This window comes from Anguilla rostrata, chromosome 4 (genome assembly GCF_018555375.3).
Source record: "Anguilla rostrata isolate EN2019 chromosome 4, ASM1855537v3, whole genome shotgun sequence".
Lineage (NCBI taxonomy): Eukaryota > Metazoa > Chordata > Actinopteri > Anguilliformes > Anguillidae > Anguilla > Anguilla rostrata.
Window position 1 is genome coordinate 16,639,831 of NC_057936.1, and position 20,923 is coordinate 16,660,753.

The window sequence follows — 20,923 nt, forward strand, 5'->3', positions numbered from 1 at the left end:
AGACATGGTAAGAGATTAAAGCTTTAGAGGATTCACCAGTACACAATGCAATGTACTTATTTTGCCATTTTGTCTTTCATATTATGCTAATACCAATCTATGGTTGAATACTCCCCTTCATTTAATGAAAATCAAATCAGACAATTTCCTCATTCATTTTCATGGAAGGTCATAATATTCAAGCAGAACTATACAAAAGACACTGACACTGGTTCGGGAATAGCTCCTTACATTAAAATCCCTGGTGGCATACTGCTGTAGCACTGTTGAGCAATGTACTTCATCTGATATGCTCCAAGGAAAATCAAGGTGCATATATGGAGGACTGAAATTATGCAAAAAAATAAAAACTAGAAAAACTCATAAAAGAGCTGTACGCCAAGTAGCTAAACAATGTAAATGTAATGCAATCACAGACCCGTTCTCCGTGGTTGTTTAAACAGTCCTCGGTGATTCAAGTAGCTGTCCCAGTAGTCACCATGCTTTGACCTACAACCTAATAGCCAGTAAAAGTAGGGTGTAAGTACACCACCTAACTGCTGGTCAGGTGAGCTAATATTAATAGCTTGTGAGGGGGGCTTTCCACAAGGCTCACTGACAGCCCACACAGCTCATAAAGTTGAATTTTTGCTTTTCCATTGTACCACAGACAGCTTTCATCATGAATAATCTGGTAGGGAATAACCTTTTACTTACAAAGAGGGATGTCACATTCTCTCAATAACAAATGAAATGTGTCTTGGAAAAGCTTTAAACATTCAATTTTGCTGCTGACGTTCTTCCTCCATCAGGCTCTCTCAATCTTGGGCTGCTTGCCCCCTCTAGTGGCTGAGAGCATTTTTCATGGAGCCAGACATCTGTCATTTCCAGACCTGGAGAAGCAGCATTGAGTAAGGAGCCTCCCCTGTTCTGAGCATTACCAGCAAGGCTGGTAATGTTCACTCCCCATAGTCTTCCAATCCATCTGACTTAAAAATATACCAATGCTTTAATTTGAGTGAACTGCATTAATTACCAATGGACCCAAAGGTACCTCCATCTAACTGTTCAGATTATGTAGCTCAAAGTTTGTTTTACTTTTCCTATTATAAAGTGCTGCCATAGCATGTCTTATTTTATATCAGTATTTTCATGTAACCACCATGTATCCTGCTCCTGCCAAACGGCTGGGCTTGGTTAGTATTAGTCTGTGGTTAGCACATGGATGGGAGACCTGGGAAAACTAAGTTGCTGCTAGAAGTGGTGTCGGAGGCAAGCAGGGGGTGATCTTTCTTCTGTTCAAATAAACCCAATGTCCCAGTGCAGTAATGGGGACACCTTTGCTGTAGGAGTCTCCATCTGCCAGATGAAAAGTTAAACTCACAGTTAAGATCCCATGAGACTCATCACAATGAGTAGGGGGTTCCCCGGTGTCCTGCTTAAATTCCCAACCTGGCCTCTCTCAACCTGCTACCTAATCATCCCCCAGTTTAATTGGCTAAAAATAGTTATCTCCCTCTTTAGCTCAACTGGTGTGTGGTGAGCATTCTGGCATGAAATGGCTGTTCTGCATCACCCAGGTAGATGCTACACATTGGTGGCAGTTGGGATGAGTTTCCCCTTGTCACTGTAGGCTTCAACCCATTAAGTTTAGCTCCACATAAATATATTCCCAATTCCCAGTTCATGGTCAGTTTCACAAATTCTTACTCTCGTCTTATCTTATCTTATTACTTTGAGCATAAGGTTTATCCTGATCCAAAATGATTTGGGGCGCAAATGATTTTCACCATCTCTGCCTCACCAATCTATATTATAATTCAACAAGGTAGTATATTTTAGGGAGTGCTGTGCTCCATCCATTTTTACTCACAAGTTTCACTGAAATATGAGATGCTTGAAAGCGGTAGTAATAATAAAGGAAATATCTATTTTATATAATAGATATTATATCATAATAACCCACTACAATTCTGTAGTCCAGCTAGATTTCTTTCGAACTGAGATGTACTGATTGTGACGCGACGTGTGTGGGTGTGTTCTGTTCCGTCTCTTAGTTGCCCCGTTGCGCATGTGCACAGCAAGCAACGAGGGATTCGCGAGCCGATGAAAATGGCCGACATGGACACTGAGGTGTGCAGCGAGAGCCGAGATAGCGGGAAAGGACAGGAGTAAGAAATACTGAATTCCATACATTTCATAAACTTGCATTTAATTCTGTCGTGTACGCTGAGGTGACCTGCCTTGTTGGCTGATAAGCAGCATTACTGTAAACAGGTGTCTGTAAAAAGTTGTAAGTTGGCGTTACTAGTTTTATTGGCTATGTCGCTAATGTTAGCCAATTAGGCAAACTAGCGAGCTAACGTTAACTATAACCAAAGTGATGGCAGATTAATTGTAAAATAGCCGATGTTGGCTAACGTCTGCCTGGATGCGTTCCACGAATCGTTGGGATTTGTTGAGGTTGTCAACTTGTTAGCTTACAAACTGTTATTGCCATTGCTAGCTAGCTTACCGGTGTCAGTTTATGTTAGCCACATGCTCTTGGCAGGTGTATTCTTGAACTCAAAGCAAACACACGCTCCTGGTATCCTGGTAACGCTTGATTTCTAGTCAACATTAGCTTGCTAACTGCCCACTTTTTATATTGTCAGACGCAGAAATTATTTTCTAACGTCGTCGACAGCCATTTGTGTAGCTTTAGACCGTTTTATGTTTGCCAATTGTTATAGACTATAATTAGCTAGCCATTTAGCTAACACCAGTTGTCCGTGAAGCATGGTTCTGTAGTTCGCGGTGTGTTACTTTGTTTAACTACAACTACTAGCTACTTGGTCATGTTGGTCCATGTGTTTGTTTGTTTTAAAGCTAGGAAGCGGAAACGTCAGCTAACGTTAATGCTTTATTACTTTGGCTTTTAAGGTTTGTAACAATTTGCTGTAGCATTTCAGACACAGCAGTTGCACTTGGATAGTAAGCAATAAAACAGCTATCTTGCTAGCTAGCCAACTAGGAACGAACCGTGGCTAGAGCATCGTAGGCCTAACGTTACTAGAAGTAGCATTAGCTGACGTTTTTTAGCTTGCTGTCCTGGTAACGTCGTGAAATCTCGGATGAGAACAGGCCGGCCATGGTCATTGAGCTTTTCTCGTTTGGAAATAGTTAAATATGGAATTGATTTCTTTCCAAGTATCTTTTAGTTGTTTTTTTTTCAGATCCCTTTGGCGCGATTAGCTTACATTAGCTAAGATATTAGACATTATGTAACTGCAAACGCTAATGACACCGACCACAGCTTTCAACCCATAAAAGTTCTCGTGTGTAATTTCACTCATAAGAACTGTATAACTCACAATGCAACCTTTTGTCAGGTATTTCATTATGCATAATGTTTATCCTGTGGGAAATCGGTTTCGAAATGTATACCGATGGCCAATAGTAATGTTGCTATTGTTCACAACAAGAAAATATTGCCTTGAAAATAAATTACTTGCTGCCTCCGAGTGGTTTGATTTTGATGCTAAAGGTGAAAAGCTGTTTGTTGCCCTCAGTTCTTACTGACTGAACTCAACAGGAGCATTACTGATTTGCTTTTCCCCCCTGGAACACCTCCTTTATCTCTTAAGTTGATAGTGTAATTGATCAGTAGGAGCTATGAATCTACTGTAATGCTGAAATGGCTGCATGGAAATTTTCAGATCAATGCAAGGATTATTTATGGACTGACAAAAAACTAAGGATGTTTCCACTGAATCATTAGCAACAAGCTAATAGGACAGTGATGCATCGTGGCAGCTATTATCTTTGACATTGTGTCCTTGTTTTTACAGGAAGGACGAAGTGGAGGGTCCAGAGAAGAGTGGGAACGAGGAAGAGAATGGGGACATGTCCGGAGAAGAGGAGGAGGAAGACGAGGATGAGGAGGAGAGCGGTGGCAAGCCAGAGGAGGGGGCAAAGCATACCGGCGGGAGCAGCGGCGGAAAACGCAAGAAGAAGAAGCACAAGCACCGCAGCAAGCACAAGAAACACAAACGCTCGTCCCCCGAGGAGAAGAACCGCAGACACAAGCACCGGCACAAGCACAAGAAACACAAGCGCAAGGAGAGCGCGTCCACGCTCGCGCCCGCCACCGACAACTCCCCCGGCCACGGCACCAAGGGCAAAGGGGACGCCTCCCCCGCGGCCAAGCGGCCCAAGCTGGACGACATGGCAGTGCTGGAGGACCTGGAGAAGCAGAGGGCCATGATCAAGGCTGAGCTGGACAGCGAGCTGATGGAGGGGAAGGTTCAGTCGGGCATGGGCCTGATCCTGCAGGGCTACAACTCGGGCTCGGAGGACGGCGAGATCCAGGAGCGGGCGCGGAACGGGGAGCTGCCGAGGAGGGCCTCGGGGAAAGCCCTCGCCCCCAAGAGCCACGGCGCCCCGCCCGCCGCCAAGGACGCCAAGGCGCGGCGGGAGTCGGCAGACGGCGGCAAGCCCGGCTCCAAGCGCCGGAGCAAGTCCAAGGACCGGGGCGGCAAGCAGCACAAGCCCGACAGGAAGAAGGGCAAGAGCGGCGCGGAGGCCGGGGGCAGGGAGCGCGGCCGGGGACGCAGCCGCTCCAGAGACAGGAAGCGCTCACGCAGCCTCGACCGGTCCAAGGACCACGCCAGGAAGTCCAAGTCCCCCGCCGGCAGGCGCCGCTCATCTACGGACAGGAACCGGCGGTCAGCATCCCCACCGGGGGAGGCGGGGCAGAAGGCCCGCCCGGGCCGGAGGCCGACGCCCCCTGGGGCCCCGGCGGCCGCGCAGGCGGATGAGGGCCAGAACCGCGAGCGTGGCGGGCGCAGGTCCCGGTCGCCCGAGCGACGAGCGCGCTCCAGGTCCAAAGATGGGAAGCCCAGGCGCCCCGAGGCGGAGCAGGACAGGGACAAGAAACCGGCCAAGTCCCCCTCCAAGGACGCGTCGTCGGGCAAGGAGAACCGCTCCCCCGGCCGCAAGCTGGGGGGCAGCGGCCAGCGGCAGCGAAGCACCTCCCCCCGCAGGAGGGACCGGCGCTCCCCGCCGGCGGCGGAGAGGACAGCCATAAACAGCCACTTGGCCCCCCAGTCCCCAGTCAGAAGGGCACGCAGCCGGTCCCTGGACCGCAAGCGCAGGGAGGCGGACCGACCGCGACTCTCCCCGGTCAGGTGGGGGCCATTTTACTTTCTCCCTGTTGTCTCAGAGGAGATCGCTTCTCCTGGTCGTGGTGGAATTGCTTCATTATTTTTAGCTGAGCCTTTAGGGTAGCATTAGCTTTTCTCCCCCTTCTGTTTTCCAGCTGTATCGGTACACCTGCGCTAGGCTAATTCAGGGGTGATGACAAAGGCGTGGGTGGATTCGGGCTTCAGTAGAATTCAGATGAAAAGCTGAATTGTGATCTTTGATGCAGTGGAGCAGAATGGATTGTCATTCCGGTAAAGATGCCTGGAATTCCCTTGTGGGGATAAACAAGCCACCTAGACCGAGCGTCTTAATTTTAGAATCGGCGTGCTCTCAGTCGGCAGCACGTTGGTTTTGACAATGAAGCGACTCCTTTCCTGGCGCTTGGTTCATTATGGAAACCCTGTTGTTCACACACTGTCCCACCGTACATAAAGTACACATCCGGAATTTTCCATGTAGTTGCACTGTTGTTGAATATTCTCCTATGGGTCACATTTACATTAAATATTAGCCTGCATTTTTATACCTCCATGACTGCACAGCCGTGGCCAGAGGCATTATGTTTTCGGGTTGTCCGTTCGTCCGTCCGTCCCGTCCGTCCGTCCCATTCTCCCGAACGCGATATCTCAGGAATGCCTTGAGGGAATTTCTTCAAATTTGGCACAAACATCCACTTGGACTCAAGGATGAACTGATTAGATTTTGGTGGTCAAAGGTCAAGGTCACTGTGACCTCACAAAACACGTTTTTGCCTTGGCGGAGGCATACAACTGCGAGGCGGTAGCCTATTTCTAGTTGGTAGTCATGTTGTGATGAGACTTTGAACAGTGATCGAATTAGTTAACGTGACTCATCTGAAGGGCAGTGTCGCTCTGTAGCTTAACAGCTGCAAAAAGGAGACTGTTTGGCAACCGGTTCCATATCTCCTTTAAAACAGTGGTAGCTGAATAAAGAACTTTAATTCACTTAAGATTATTCTCTGAAAAATGGTCACCCTTTGCGTTCATCACAGGTAGCATATGTGCTTATTGATGGTAATGGACTGCATTTATATAGAGCTTTTATCCAAAGCGCTTTACAATTGATGCCTCTCATTCGCCAGAGCAGTTAGGGGTTAGGTGTCTTGCTCAAGGACACTTCGACAGGCCCAGAACGGGGTTTGAACCGGCAACCCTCCGACTGCCAGACAATCGCTCTTACCTCCTGAGCTATGTCGCCCCATTGATGTGCTTTACTTATCAGTTTGTGGTTCCAGTGCTGTGGATTTTACCTTCAATGGAGGCAAATAATTTAGTCGGGTCATAGAGTAATTCAGCAATACACCTTTTATTTGGCCAAATACGTGAAACCGTTCAGGTACTCATTTCAGAGTTCAAGAAGAGAGTCTCAAACTTCTGTTTACACCTCTGTCCTTTATATCTCTTTCCATAAACCAAATGAGGGAAAGCAAAGCAAGTGTGTTCTAGCCTGGTTAAGCAGATGGACTGTTTTTACTGGATAAAGAAACTATTTTAGGATTTTGCCCAACCGGTTCAATGACTTAATTAACCGCAACCGTCTCTACAGTGGCATACAATGCTTAATTACATTACAGGCACTTATCCAATGCGGCTTACACACCTTTTACATTGCATTTACATTACATCCTTTATACAGCTGAAGCAATGCAGGTTAATTACCTTGCTGAAGAGTACAACAGCGGTGTCCTACCTGGGAACCTGTGACCTTTAGGTTACAAGACCAGCTCCAAACCCTTTTTTTTTTTTCTTTTTTACTAAAATCGTTATGTATTCTGACATTTTTTGGTCTGTCCCCTCCAGTTTAAGTCAGGCATAACAGTCTCCCCAGTGCCCTTGGGTCTGTGCCCTTGTGTCTGTCCTCCCTGCCCTCTGCCCGTTATCCTGACGCACAGTATCTTCTATCCGTCCGTCCTGCAGGATGCGTTCTCGGGACGAGGCCGGGGCGCGGTGGGACAGGTCCCGTGACGGGAGCCCCGGGCCGGGGGCCCGGCGCAGAGTCAGCCGCTCGCCCCTGAGGAGGAGGTCCCGGTCGCCGCTGAGGCGCTCGCGGTCGCCGCGCAGACGAAGCCGGTCCCCATTCAGGCGAAGGTGAGACCGCTCGGCCAGTGAGCCTCATTACCCCCCTCCCCCCCCATTCCCCTGCGTCTCCCAGGCTAAGAGGCAGGCTGGCAGGGACAGCCCCCCTGAGAACACTGTGTGTGTAAGGAGGAGTTCTTAATTGTGTTAAAAACAGGTCCTTCTATGACTGTGGTAACCAATCCAGTTCCTGGAGATCTACCGTCCTGTAGGTTTTCACTCCAACCCTAACAAAAGACACCTCAGTCAACGGCTAAAGATCTTTGTTGAGCTGCTAGTTAGTAGAGTCAGATGTGCCGATTTATGGTTGAAATGAAAACCTACAGGATGGTAGACGGGAACAAGGTTGGTTACTACTTTATGGGACTACTAACATGAGACTATGCAAACATGTTGACATGTACTGCTTAGAATATTTTAATTATTTAATTTTTTTTTTACCCTGAACTGTCCAGATTCAGTCAATATCCCTCAATTGTTGGGTAATTTTTGTATGCAAAAATTGATTCGACTGCATCTAGGTCTGTCTGAGAAAGCTGTTAAAAGAAATTTGAATTCGAATTCTTTGAATTTTAATTTGAATCGACCAAAAACGCTGTCGTTATCGCTTTTAACCAAAATGAGTCTTTAATCAGTGACATGTATTTTTCCATTGTACAGGACTAGCCGTCGTGTTAGGTCCCCCGCAATTTCTACTCGCCGCTTCGCACATTTATTTTTCTTTTAACGTTTTGACGGTGTGGACCGTATGAGATTTACCACAGGGCCCCTAATCGCTGCGGTGATTCTCCCCCCTTCTCTCCGCCACAGGTCATGGGACAGGGACAGGCTGGGGAGGTTCAGGCCGCGCTGGCGCTCGGGGTCCCGGGACAGGGGGCGGAGGCGCAGACGCAGCCGGGACGAGGACAAGTACAAGGGCAGCCTTTCGGAGGGCATGAAGGCCAACCAGGAGTCCTCCTCTGAGGAAGTGTGAGCAATTTAAAACTTTCATTAAAATTCTTCTTCCATGAGGCAATTTTTGTTATTTGACACTTTGATATGACTCACGAAGTTTGAATGACCACATTCTATTCAGGTGATAAAACACAAGGCCCTGTTACATGAAATAATTTAGGAAACACTGGGTGGCATTGCTTTGGAATAGAGCCTAATTTTCGTTTTTGGCTTTTTGTAGCATAACTGGCTTTTAAAGTTCTTTTTTGGTTTAAGCGTGGTTGTTAGTTTTTTCTTCTACTGCTTTTATTGTAAGATGATTAAACAAATGAAGGTCAATTATGTGATGTTGCAAGTTTTTACTGTGTACTTTCTTGTGAACTGTAGTTTACTTTAACAGGCAGCATAAATGTTAAATGTCGTCCATGCAGCTGATTTGTAACTCTTAACGTTCATTGCACTATTGTGTGGGTGTTTTGATCAGTTAACCAGTTCTCCCAGGTTAAATAAAGTTGTGTGCTTTTGTCATTAAATGAAATGGTGATTCTGAGACCACAATATAAAGTGGGTCTCACAGTGTATATATTCCACCACTTCTATTGCCTTTATTGTGGCCCGTATATTTTACTTGTAGCTGTTTATTGGCGGGCTGTGAAACGTGACCTGTTGGGGAGATCTTGTGTTTCGGGGAAATCCCGATAGATTTTTCAGCAGACTGTAGTGACTCCTTGTTCATTTAGGTTGGAGGACTATGATGTTGACGAGGAGGATGAAGAGGCAGTTATCGAGCAGCGGCGTCTGCAGCGCCAGGCCATCGTGCAGGTTTGTACGCAGAGTGTTCTCAGCAGCAGGGCTAACCGAAAAGACTTAATTCATCTAGTCGTACCGCTTCCCTCGTCTGAACGACCCACTCAAAGGGCGCCACTCGGGTGTCTGTCGAGCGCACTGAGACGAAGCCGCCCTTTTTTCCCCCACGCTGCGCAGAAGTACCAGGCGCCGAACGAGGACAGCATGGCGTCGGCGCCCTCGGAGCCCAGCAGCCCCCAGAGCAGCGCCCGCAGCCGCTCGCCCTCGCCCGACGACATCCTGGAGCGCGTGGCCGCCGACGTCAAGGAGTACGAGCTGGAGAACGCCGACACCTTCGAGGCCATCGTCAAAGCCAAGCACAACCTCATTCCCGTGGAGAAGGACGGTACACTGCCGAGTCTCGCTCTGCGTCGTTCAGCGGCCCTCGTTAGGAACGAACGTAGCCCAGCGCGAGCGTGATGCACTGTAAAAATATTTTTTATGATGTAAATTTGCTTTTAAAAGCACGCTATGCGGTAGTTTTACCTTAAAATAACCATGCTCAGTCGTATCAACGGTGCACTGGCAGTCTCTGTCTCTGTGCACATTTTCCCAGTCCGTGCTGCTCTGCTTGTATCTCTACCTCTAAGGATGTGTCGGGATATTACTGGCAGTGGCGCTCTTTTCTGTGTGTGTGTGTGTGTGTGTGTGTGTGTGTGTGTGTGTGTGTGTGTGTGGGGTGGGTGGTGTGGCTACAGAGACTGTGGTGTGGGATCAGGTTTCAGGACCATTTGTAGCTAGCTACTGCAATGGCAGAGGTGAAGAAGCATAAGTACAGCAAAACGACAAGCCGACACGGCTTGTTCAAAAACGTGTCGACCTTGGAACTGCTTTTCCTCGATTGCTACAGCTATCGAAAAACAGGAAAAAAAAATGGTATGCAAATGGATGTAAAATATTAAATTGGAGATGAGTGGGATTTAGGATGTAGGAGGAGAATTTGTTTATTGTAACCACTGGACCACAGCATGGCTTAAAAACCTGCATAGTATGCCTTTATATCATTCAAAAAACAATATTAATTTTGAATATCTGGGAATCCTGCAATATGCCAAAACATTTGAGTCATTTAGCCTTGTACAGAACACATCTGTTATTAATCTAGCTTCTGAAGTTCCTTTGTGTGCACAGTACATAAAGTTTTTACACATTGATTATCCCTTGCACTTTTAGCAGAGGGCTCCTCAGCTCTGTGTAGTGTGAGCTCCTACCTTACGATTTAACATCCCCTTCTGATGTCCTGAGACAAACTGCTATATAAATCTGATGGAGACAAATTGAACTGAATTGATAGGAGGCCTTCTGAAAACCTTGAAACAAGACCTGAGTGAGTCATGATCAGACAATTACATCACATCCATTTAGCAGACATTCTTATCCACAGTGACTTGCACACCTCTCACATTTTTACACGGTATCCGTTTTGTACAGCTGGATACACGCGGAAGCTACTCAGGATAGTCATGATGCTGAAGAGTACAATGACGGCCTACCTGGGAATCAAACGTTGTCTTCCCATCCCTTCAACCAGTGTTCTGTGTAGGAGAGGTGCTCTGCTGGGTCTGATTGGTCAGCAGCTGATTGGTTCAGTTTGGATCCTAAGGGTTGGAGCTGCCCAGGTTGAACTACGTAAGATATCTACCAGGGCTTCCAATGCAGCCAGCTGTTATCTCTACTCCACAGGACATCATCATTTTCATTTCTTATATACACAAGCAGTGCAGGCCATTCGCAATATCTGTACTTGTCTTTCAGAAAAAGGCTGCAGGGGATCTCATTGGTCTTTAAAATTAATGTTATGGTCAAGGACAATGTATGTGGCACAAAATTTAATCCCGCTTGTTTTAAATGATTGAATCTTATACATTTTTGCATCGTTCAATGTACTTTTCGCCAGATAAATGTCAAGAACTTGCAACATCTCTCATTAAAATATGTCCTTCACTTGTTCCAGGATCCAATCCAAAAAAGCCATCAGCCCCCGACATGTTTACAGAATCGGACGACATGTTTGCTGCATACTTTGATGTAAGTACTTAAAAGCCCCTGCTCATTTCCAGTTGCTTGGCATTTTGACATGGTTTATGCGTAACTACTTGAAGCACGGAGGTTACAAAATACAATTCTAGACCATAAAAGACCATGGAATTTTCTCGGATTCTCTCTGTAGTGTACTAGTGAGTATGTCAGATAGCAAGAATAGTATTTAACATGTATTGTAAAATACATGTTAAATACTATTGTCAAAAAAATGTTTAATGTAAATTAAAATCATTTAAAATAAATTATGTCAGATTCATTTTTAACCAATGATACAGCATTGCTTTTTCTTTGAAAATATAGGTACCCAGTAAAATTGCATGATACACACGGAATTCTAGTGATTGAAGTGCATGTGATGAACTACAAAATGAATGGCTTAGTTGGAGCACTGCATATAAGTGTGTTGGACTCCTGTAGCAGTGTGTGTAATTGGAATGCTGTTTGAATTGCAGAGTGCAAGACTGAGAGCGGTCGGTATTGGGAAGGATTTTAAAGAGAACCCCAACCTCAGGGACAACTGGACAGATGCAGAAGGGTACTACCGTAAGTGTTAAAGATTAAGCCTTTCATTCTATGGAAGGGTCACATCTTAAAAATGTCTCTTGTCATGTTGTATCGTTTTACGTAGAGTTAGCGATTTTAATATAAGTACATAATATATCAGGTCTTGCTTGTCAGTTTTGTCCTGTTGTATACTACTCCAGTTTAAAGCTAGCCTTTCCAAAGAGCAACTGAGGAAGAGGCAGGCCAGTTTTCAGGTTTTTCCTTTGCCAGCAGTTTAGCAGGTTAACTCAACTCGCCAAACTTTTAAGGACATTTTCTTTTACTTTGTGAGACAGTGTTGAGGACAAAAGATGATTAAGTCCAAGCCTGGGTTTAAAACTATTCCGCTATTTCAATTGGCAGGCGTGAACATCGGGGAGGTGCTGGACAAGCGGTACGGGGTGTACGGCTACACGGGACAGGGTGTGTTCAGCAACGTGATTCGGGCCAGGGACTTGGCCCGGGCCAACCAGGAGGTGGCAGTCAAGATCATCCGCAGCAATGAGCTCATGTGAGTCACACCACGAGAATTCAGTTTGGTTCAGTGCGGTTAATGCAAACCAACAGAGTACGAAGGCTGCTGTCCTGCATCAGTGATTTGAGGGTTTATACTGTGTTTGTGTCATAATGCTCTGAATCATAGTCTTGTCTCAGATCTGTTTTAATTTTCACTTCCTACCGATTGTTTTTGTGAAAATGTCATTGTTTTCAAAATGTGATGTTAAATGCAAAGCTCCATAGTGCAGAAATTTGGACCTCCCAAATGTGTAAAAATTTTCATGATTATGAAAGTTTGATCTCCCTCATACTTTGTATTTCGAATGTTAACTGTTAACATGTATCAGTCTGTCTTCCCTATCCTACGTAATATATCTTAAAATATTGCATTGAGATGGATTTTTGCGATTGACAGGGTTGAATTGTAATTCAGATGTGTCGTGTTGTACCATTTTGACTGGTTTCCAGGTAAGATTGTCTAACATTGAAAGTTTTGCGAGGTGCCGACTCACAACCCGAATGTTTTCAAACAGGCAAAAGACGGGACTGAAGGAGCTGGAGTTCCTGAAGAAGCTCAACGACTCCGACCCCGACGACAAGTTCCACTGCCTCCGACTCTTCAGGCACTTCTACCACAAACAGCACCTGTGCCTGGTGTTTGAGCCCCTCAGGTAACCTGCTCAGCACCGTAACCACAAGCAGCACCTGTGCCTGGTGTTTGAGCCCCTCAGGTAACCTGCTCAGCAGCGTAACCACAAGCAGCACCTGTGCCTGGTGTTCGAACCCCTCAGGTAGCCTGTTCAGCAGTGCCATGGCCTTCATAACTCAAGCAGTCTGAGACATAACAGCTTATGTCAGCTACGCTGGTACTCTGGTCATGAGTATTAATGAGCGCACGTCTAAAGTTGGGCTTCTGCTCTACCTGAATCCAGGCAACTCCTAAGTAAAAAAATCAAAATAAAAAAAAATCCTGGGTCCTTGAGTGCTGTTTGTTCTCAAGTGCAGTGTTATGCCCGTGCTGTTCTGTTGATAGATGGTATTGAAGTGCATCAGCTCATTGTTACTGTGTTGCCTCATCTCTTAACTGCTGCATTGTAGTCATCATTTCATTTGGAAGCCATCTCAGCTTTTTGTCCAGGTGTAAATAAATTGTTGTGTGAAAAGTGTCAGGCTCTTTCATGAATGGAATCTCACACCCCTGGGCCAATTTGTTCCAGCCATTCAAAATGAGCTGTATTGGAAGTGTTCAATTGAGAACTGGATAGGGCAGAGCTGCAGACAGAGTTCTCCCAATAGAGGAGCGGGATTTGTGACAACTGGCATTGGGGGGGCGTCGGCAGTCCTGTCCTAGGAACAGCTGTCTGTCAGTGTCGTGCCTCATTACATCACGCACGTCAGCCTTGTGTTTGAGGTCTTCGGGGGCGGAGTCATTCAGGCCCAACGTGTCGTCTGTCCCCGCCCCCTCAGCATGAACCTGCGGGAGGTGCTGAAGAAGTACGGGAAGGACGTGGGGCTGCACATCAAGGCGGTGCGCTCGTACAGCCAGCAGCTCTTCCTGGCCCTCAAGCTGCTGAAGCGCTGCAACCTCCTGCACGCCGACATCAAGCCCGACAACATCCTGGTGAGTCGCCGTCGACCGCCGGCTGCGTCGCGACCTGGCATCGGCCGTCCCTCGCCGGCGCTTTTAAACGTCCCGTTTTTGTGCTCCGGGCAGGTGAACGAGTCCAAGACCATCCTCAAGCTGTGCGACTTCGGCTCGGCGTCTCACATCGCAGACGGCGACATCACGCCCTACCTGGTCAGCCGATTCTACCGGGCGCCTGAAATCAGTAAGCTGGGCCTCCATTCTGTTTATAAGCGGGCTCAGACATTGGGTCATGTGCATTTATTTATTTATTTTTGCATGATTTGTCTTTAGCCTCATAATTGATACCAATCTCCTCTTGGGGGTTAATGGTATGGCAATGGTGATGGTCTTTTATTCTGTGGTACTGGCCCTTTAGGAATACTCTGGTGTGTATTAAACAGTTTTAAGGGTCTTCAGGGGTCTGCAATGCAGATTTGTTCTGGCTGAAGAGCTGAAGTCCCATTACAGACAGGTTTTGACTGTGCTTTGTGCCCCGGCAGTCATCGGGAAACCCTACGATTACGGGATTGACATGTGGTCAGTGGGCTGCACGCTGTACGAACTCTACACAGGAAAGATCCTCTTATCGGGCAAAACCAACAACCACATGCTCAGGCTGGCCATGGACATCAAGGGCAAGATGCCCAACAAGGTACTACCCACTTCAGTGTGTTGGTCGTTTAGTGATACATTTACTTTTCATGTTGAGATCTTGAATCTTGTCCCTAAGTTTCTCTTCATTTGGTATACTTAGTTGTTTTTTTTTTTTGCCCATTATCAAGGACACAATCCAGCACTAACAATATGCAGACTGACTTAAGTATTCCCGGTTTGGTGATTGCGATGATAAATTGTATTGTTTTTCTGTTCGCAGATGATTCGTAAAGGTCTGTTCAGAGACCAGCACTTCGACCAGAACTTGAACTTCCTGTATATTGAAGTGGATAAAGTGACTGAAAGGGTATGTGTCTCTTTGTTTAGTGTTTGTCTTTGTTTGTCTTCTTCGAACACCATGTTTTTATTTGTCACGTCAGAAAGTAGCACAGCAGTCAGAATCTTTTTGTTCTTGTTGCCAATTCAGTCTGTCAGCTCTTGAGTCTTGTCAACTTAGAATTATTGTTAACAAAGGGAAGTGATGGTACATAAATTCCAAAAACAAGCATAACATTTAAGTATAAAAAGAATGGTTCTAGTGAAAGCCGGTTCTTGGAGCAGTTTTGAAGTGTTGATAGTTCTGATCTGTCGCAACACTGCTTTCTGAGAAAACAATCACATTTTCAGTATTGCTTCCCATGCGTTCATACTCGGTAGGTCTTTGAGTCAGGGCTCAAGTGAAGCTTTATTGAAATCTGTTTGATTCCATAGGTCTTTATTGTCCCTGAGAGGCAATTTTGTTGCTGCCCATTTAAAATAAACAAGAGGACATCGAATACAACAAAATAGACAAAGAGTAAAATAACGGAAAATGCAGTCAATTATAAGGTCACAGAAGTTATTCATTCTCATAAGTATAAATTTGTCATGGCAAAGCAGACCCATCTGAGAGACCCATGTATATTTCTGTGCTATATGTAACAAAAAATATAACATCAGTTTTTTGTTTAAATTGCAGTAGTTCAATAAAGGGTGCTGTGTTCTTTATAGTCGCGTTCAATTAATCAGTGTACTCATATTGCAACCCACCCCCCTGGAAATATATTCAGGTTCAGAACGTTCTCTGCTTTAACCCATGTAACTTGCAGTTAAACAATTCTTCAAATTTTCCAGCACACTGAAATAGCAGTTAGAGTAGAGTACGTAGGAGGATACATGAATGGGGTTGATGCTAGATTGACGCAGTCTAAAGGATTGCCTTTATTCTGAGCACAGCACTCTGAATAACAGAATAACAGCAGTGGCTGAGTCATTCTGAGGCTGAGAGGTTTTCAGCCGGCGCGGTGGACCCACGCCAGTAAGGGTGAAGATCATCCGTGGTGAGCTGGACGGGCCTTTCCCCGAAAGCGTCCCACGTTATCTGTGAAGCCCAGCCGTTTGGCAGCACACCGTGTGTTTAGCTAATCGTTCAGGTCGCCAAGCCCTCAATTTTATGTTTGTGAAAGGGGAGTGGGCTACGGATCATTTTTTCCGTACAGATTTGAGTCTGTTCTGCAGCGATTCCCTCTTTAAAATCTGAGTCAGATGTCCTTCACAGCTGTGCGGGTGATGATGGTGGTTTTTGTTGAGCGATGCTTTATTATAAACGGGAGCTTGCTGCTCAATGTTAGAAGCGGTCACTCTGAGAAGGCAGTGTACATTAACTTCTGCAGGTAAAGCAATTATTGAGGAATTGAACTCTGCAGTTTATGATATGCCAGGTCAAGGAGATTTCCCAAAATTCCTTGAGATATGACACACCACTGCCACGTCCCCCTACAAGAGCACAGGAAACACCACACCCTGTCATCAGCCTCGACCCTACTTCTGTTCCCCACTCCAACTTTATGATTTTTAGTGACTCTATTGTGTGCAGTCTGTGACACAGCATTATTCAGACAGCCTAGAAAATACACCATAGAAAGTTTGATTCCCTGTCATTTTTTATTAAATGGTACTAATAATAGATCTCACTGCCATCAGATGAAAACAATAAAGTGGGAAGAATACCGGATATTTCTTTTGTCTTAGTTGCTTGTTTAGTTACTGCGAGGAAATATAGGAATGGATAGAATTAATAAGATCAGTCTGAACACCACAAGCAAGTGCATGCAAATGACATGTTGAGGAATCTGAAGGAGATATGAAATTGTACGCAAGTGTACGTGCTTCTTCCATCAGTCCCGTACACTTTGCCCATGTTATACATGTTTTCTGACTAGGCACCTTTTACTGTATGTGCCTAGTCAGGCGTGTGCACAGCCTTATGCCAACCCACAGTGTTCTCAGCCAAGCCAGTCTTTCCCTGAGCGTTCGCTTCATCTCACCGTCTCGGACCAGACCTTTCCCCGGGCTCCCGCCAACTCCTCCCCTTCACACCGCCTCCTCTTTCTCCCTCCTCCGTCTCCCGCAGGAGAAGGTGACTGTGATGAGCACCATCAACCCCACCAAGGACCTGCTGGCTGACATGGTGGGCTTCCAGAGGCTCCCCGAGGACCAGCGCAAGAAGGTCAACCAGCTGAAGGACCTCCTGGACCAGATCCTAATGCTGGAACCGGCCAAGCGCATCAGCATCAACCAGGCCCTGCAGCACCCCTTCATTCAAGAGAAGATCTGACCTGCCCTCGCACCACCAAGTACATGGGTCTGGCAGGAGGCAAAACAAACTGAAAGACATTGATGAAAGTTGAGGCTTGACTCAAGAATGTCTGGAAACAGGCTTATTTTTTAAGCAGTGTAACATTTTTAAAAATTGATTCTGATGCACGTGCATAAACTTGTTTGTTTTTATTATGAGCATAAAATACAACCAAAGTTGGGGTCCAAGAATATATGTATATATTTTTCTTGTCGGATGAACTACAAAGCACCCATAAATTGGGGGAAAGTTTGACCTCAGCCTCGCTGGTGAAGAAGTACTACTATTGTGTTTTGGCCATTCCAAATAGATTTTTAAGGTGGGGAATAAAAATCCTGTAACTTTTTTTTTTGTTTGTTTTTTAAATTCCTCATTTAGTGTTTTTTTCTTGGGCCCTGGAAGGTGACCAGTTGCTATAAATGTAAATAGGTGACGCATCTTGTTCAGATTCCTGTTATCGGGAAGGTTTATTTTTCTCTAAATTGGTTGCCTAGGTTTGCAGAAATGAGTGAAAATGAAGTATCAGGTGAACGTACTTTTTTTTTAACGTGACATGTTTGTTTCTCCTCTGTTGTGCACACAGAGGCGTGAAGGACGCGGTGCGTCTCGCGCGGTCGCGGCTCTCGCGCGGCGCACGCCAGCGTAAATGGCGTCCGTGGCGCGGCCATGCGTAGCTATCTTGAGCGCGCCCGCGGGGGACCACTGCCTCTATTAAAGCAGGTTGTGTACCACTTTCTGTAGACTGAAGGTAAGCTCCCCAACCCAAACAACTGCACATTTTAGCACTCAGAGCAGACTCCCTGGCCTCTTGGGCATTTGCTCACGCTTCTTGCATGTTTCAAAGGTTTAAGAAGATGGAGTGGGGGGGGAGGGGTGGAGGAGAGAGCCTGACAAACACTCTCTGCTCAAAAGCTGCAGACCGTCGGTTTTTTAAATATCCGAGCTTTACAGAACAGCTGTCGGTCCGTGTGTAAAATGTTAATGCTGTTTCTTTTTTTAAAAGCTCAGGAGTGAATTTGAATGGGTTTTCCACAAACCAGCCGAGTGCGTAGAAGCGAGGGGGTCGGGGGGTGTCTGCTAAGCTGTCATGGAGAAAGCACCTTCAGTGCACTACTTCTTACTTCTTTTGTCAATAATTCTACTTTGAATCCTTGCGGTTTACAACTTTTCAAATGTAACGGGTAGTCAACTGTTTTTCTCCCTTTACCCAACTTTCCGCTAAATTTTTAGTGGTCACATTTCAGTATGAAAGGGGGGGAGGCTTTGTACAGTTTGAGTTCATTTTTAAGATAATTCAGTATTTTTTTCCTTCCTTCCGTATTTCGCGTTCTCTCATGATTGTGATCATGTCTTTTGATACAGGGGTTTTCCTGCTCAGACCTCTATCATCTGCTTGTTGCAAGCGGTAATTGCTTCTTTAAGTTTCTCCTTTGTACTGCTCAAAGACTTTGGGGAATTCAGGGAAACAAATTAAGGAAATTAATTGTAGTTTACACAGAAATTTTGCTTTGTTTTTTGTCTTTGGCTACCTGTAATGTCAGATGTTCTTATGCCCACTGGACGGTGCGGAACTGTTGTAAATTCTCAAAAAAACATAATAAAATAAAGTTTTTTTTGTGAAAAACAAATCCACGAAACATGACTGTGCAGTATGTAATGCGTAAGCTTTGTCACTATTTTTGTTTGTAGTTTCTTGTATGCTATCTTGTTTTCTCTCTGAAGCATTTAACCTCAATCTCTTGAGTTCTGGAATCTTTCTTAAGCCTGAATAGAAAACAAAGATTGTAGTCAAAGAAGTAAAGATACTGCCACCAAGCCATGTACACTGTTTGTCCCCAAACTCCATTTCAGTATATTATTGCGTCAGTAGGGAAAAAAATTGATTGGATGTGTTGTTCACTCAACTCTAATTGATGTTTGTGATATCTTTCCCACTGTTTCCTGTGGTTGCTGAGAGACAGAAAGCAAGTTAAAACTTCCAGGCCTGGAGGCTCTGTCACCCATCTGCTACAGCCTGGTTCTGAATGAGAGAGACAAGATCTCCAGCTCCTTAACAAGGTCATTTCTGATGGCATATGTAGATAAGACATAGACTGGGAAAGTGGTATACACCAACACAGATCTAGATTACCTGTAAACAATACTAACGCCAGCTCTGCAGGGAACCCAGGTGTCGGCCATTTTGTAGTTGTCACCTTCATTTATTACCTTGGTACTACCACTTATGTTCAAATCTGCACACCTGCCTGAAAGGGAAAGCAATGCATTTCTTCTGAGCAGCAGTTACTCATGTAGAAGACACCCAAAGCCTTTGCCATTGTCAGTGCTGTAGCCTGTGTGGTACACCTGTGTTAAAGGTGTTGTTCTCTTTATATTCTCACCAAAAAAAGGTATGTTTTCATTTCTCCAGATCACATGTAGGAAGCGACCATGCCATAGGAAAAAGTACTGTAAAGGCACCAGACTTGAACTTGAAGGGCATTTACATCAGACTCTTTAAATGTGTGGAAGATTTCCCCACACGTAAAATCTTAATTGACGCAGCGTTCCTTTTCTTAGGTGATGTTTTCCCAGAGTGCTCTTAGATGCTCGTTGTATTCTCTGTATTCTAGGCGCGGTCCAGTGGAAGACCCTCACGGGGATCCTCACCTGGACAAAGGTTTCTGTTTCAGAGTGCAGACTGTTGTGCCCATCAAGTGTAAAAGATGTCATTGTTTTGATTAGCACTTAGCTGTGTGGGGTCTGTAAGCAATCCGGACGATCAACCCCCCTCCCTCTGACCTCACGCTGTCCATCTGAAAGTTGTTTCTCTTCTATCTGTGTGAACGGAAACAAATTTATTTTAGATGTGAAAGAATTTTAGATGTGTTGATTTCCAGAATGTGAAATATAGTGCGTCTGCTGATTGTGATGAAACCTGACCCTCCTTACAAACATTTATCTGCAAATTTTATGATGATTGGTGTTGGACTGTAGAAGCAACTTTAAAACAAAAAAAATTGTAGGGTAGTTTTGTGAGTTTGTACAGATATGGTCTTGATACAAGACATTTTGAAATGCTCTATGTATTAAAGTGATCACTGACAATAAGGTAATGGTTTTGTTTTTTTGTTTGGTGACAAATATTAAATATTATTTAATTTTTATTACCATGGTAATACCTTGACTTTTTCTTTTGTTTTGCAGGGTAAGTCACCATTTTCAAGTACCTTCTTTCTGACCTGATATGACTTCCATGGAGGCTCCAGTGGCAGTCTACTTACACTGACTCCGAACAGCTTGATTGTTGGGCAGTTTGCCATTCTGTGTGACCAGTATAAAAAAACTTTATTTGCATAGCAGAGGATTTTATCAGGATGACTTCCATAAGCTGTTATTTTTAGTATTTTTCACCAAGGTTTTTTTCTGTAGCAAGTCTAAGTATCTTGAATTGTGTGTAAAACTGCATAAAAACAGCTGTCCACCTGTGTTCATATAATAAAGTGCTGTGGGAAAAACTGTCTTGCATCCCCTTTTTTATGTACTGTGAGCTACTCTAATATAAACTTACTGTCATATCCCCCCCCCCCCCTTTTCACCTAATCGTATATGTACATCGACATCCATTGTTGTAACATCCACTCTATCTAATATCCAATATCGATTCAGGAGAGCGTAGATGAGCATGTGCTCCTTCACTGCTTGTTATCGTGCTGTAGTTGGTAAGTCAGGCTCCCACAGACGTGAGTCTGAGGAAGGGGCTTGACACGTTGCTGAACAGGTGGGTTTGCAGGCACTCAATCGACCAGTGGGAGTCTTTGGGGAGCGATGTGACTTTGGGGATGGCTGATCGAAACCCTCCCATCCTGAACCGGCTATATTGCCCTGCAGGGTTTGCCAGCCATAGTTGGCACTGGAACGGTC

At 45.2% G+C, this 20,923-nt stretch overlaps 1 protein-coding gene across 5 annotated transcripts; it reads left to right on the forward strand.

Annotated features, from left to right (window-relative positions):
• The first annotated feature begins 1,994 nt into the window (after positions 1 to 1,994).
• LOC135252649 (serine/threonine-protein kinase PRP4 homolog) lies at positions 1,995 to 20,517 on the forward strand. Of its 5 annotated transcripts, XR_010329453.1 has the most exons (18): positions 1,995 to 2,150; positions 3,810 to 5,147; positions 7,101 to 7,271; positions 8,070 to 8,228; positions 8,933 to 9,014; positions 9,177 to 9,384; positions 10,993 to 11,066; positions 11,534 to 11,624; positions 11,988 to 12,135; positions 12,656 to 12,793; positions 13,590 to 13,743; positions 13,837 to 13,951; positions 14,250 to 14,401; positions 14,624 to 14,710; positions 16,796 to 18,425; positions 18,982 to 19,078; positions 19,633 to 19,679; positions 20,207 to 20,517. XR_010329453.1 is itself a non-coding variant. In XM_064330969.1 (15 exons), the coding sequence occupies exons 1-15, from the start codon at positions 2,086 to 2,088 to the stop codon at positions 16,997 to 16,999; spliced, it is 3,186 nt and encodes a 1,061-aa protein (XP_064187039.1). In that variant the 5' UTR covers positions 1,995 to 2,085; the 3' UTR covers positions 17,000 to 18,648. The 5 variants fall into 5 exon arrangements, 1 of the variants encoding a protein (XP_064187039.1); XR_010329452.1 differs by having other exon boundaries at positions 18,982 to 19,679; XR_010329451.1 differs by having other exon boundaries at positions 19,633 to 20,517.
• The last annotated feature ends 406 nt before the right edge of the window (positions 20,518 to 20,923 follow it).

Coding starts and splice junctions, on each gene's coding strand:
- LOC135252649 (XM_064330969.1), top strand. CDS start 2,086: ATGAAAATGGCCGACATGGACACTGAGGTGTGCAGCGAGAGCCGAGAT. Junction 12,794..13,589: donor CTGGTGTTTGAGCCCCTCAG/GTAACCTGCTCA, acceptor CCGCCCCCTCAG/CATGAACCTGCGGGAGGTGC. Junction 14,711..16,795: donor TGGATAAAGTGACTGAAAGG/GTATGTGTCTCT, acceptor CGTCTCCCGCAG/GAGAAGGTGACTGTGATGAG.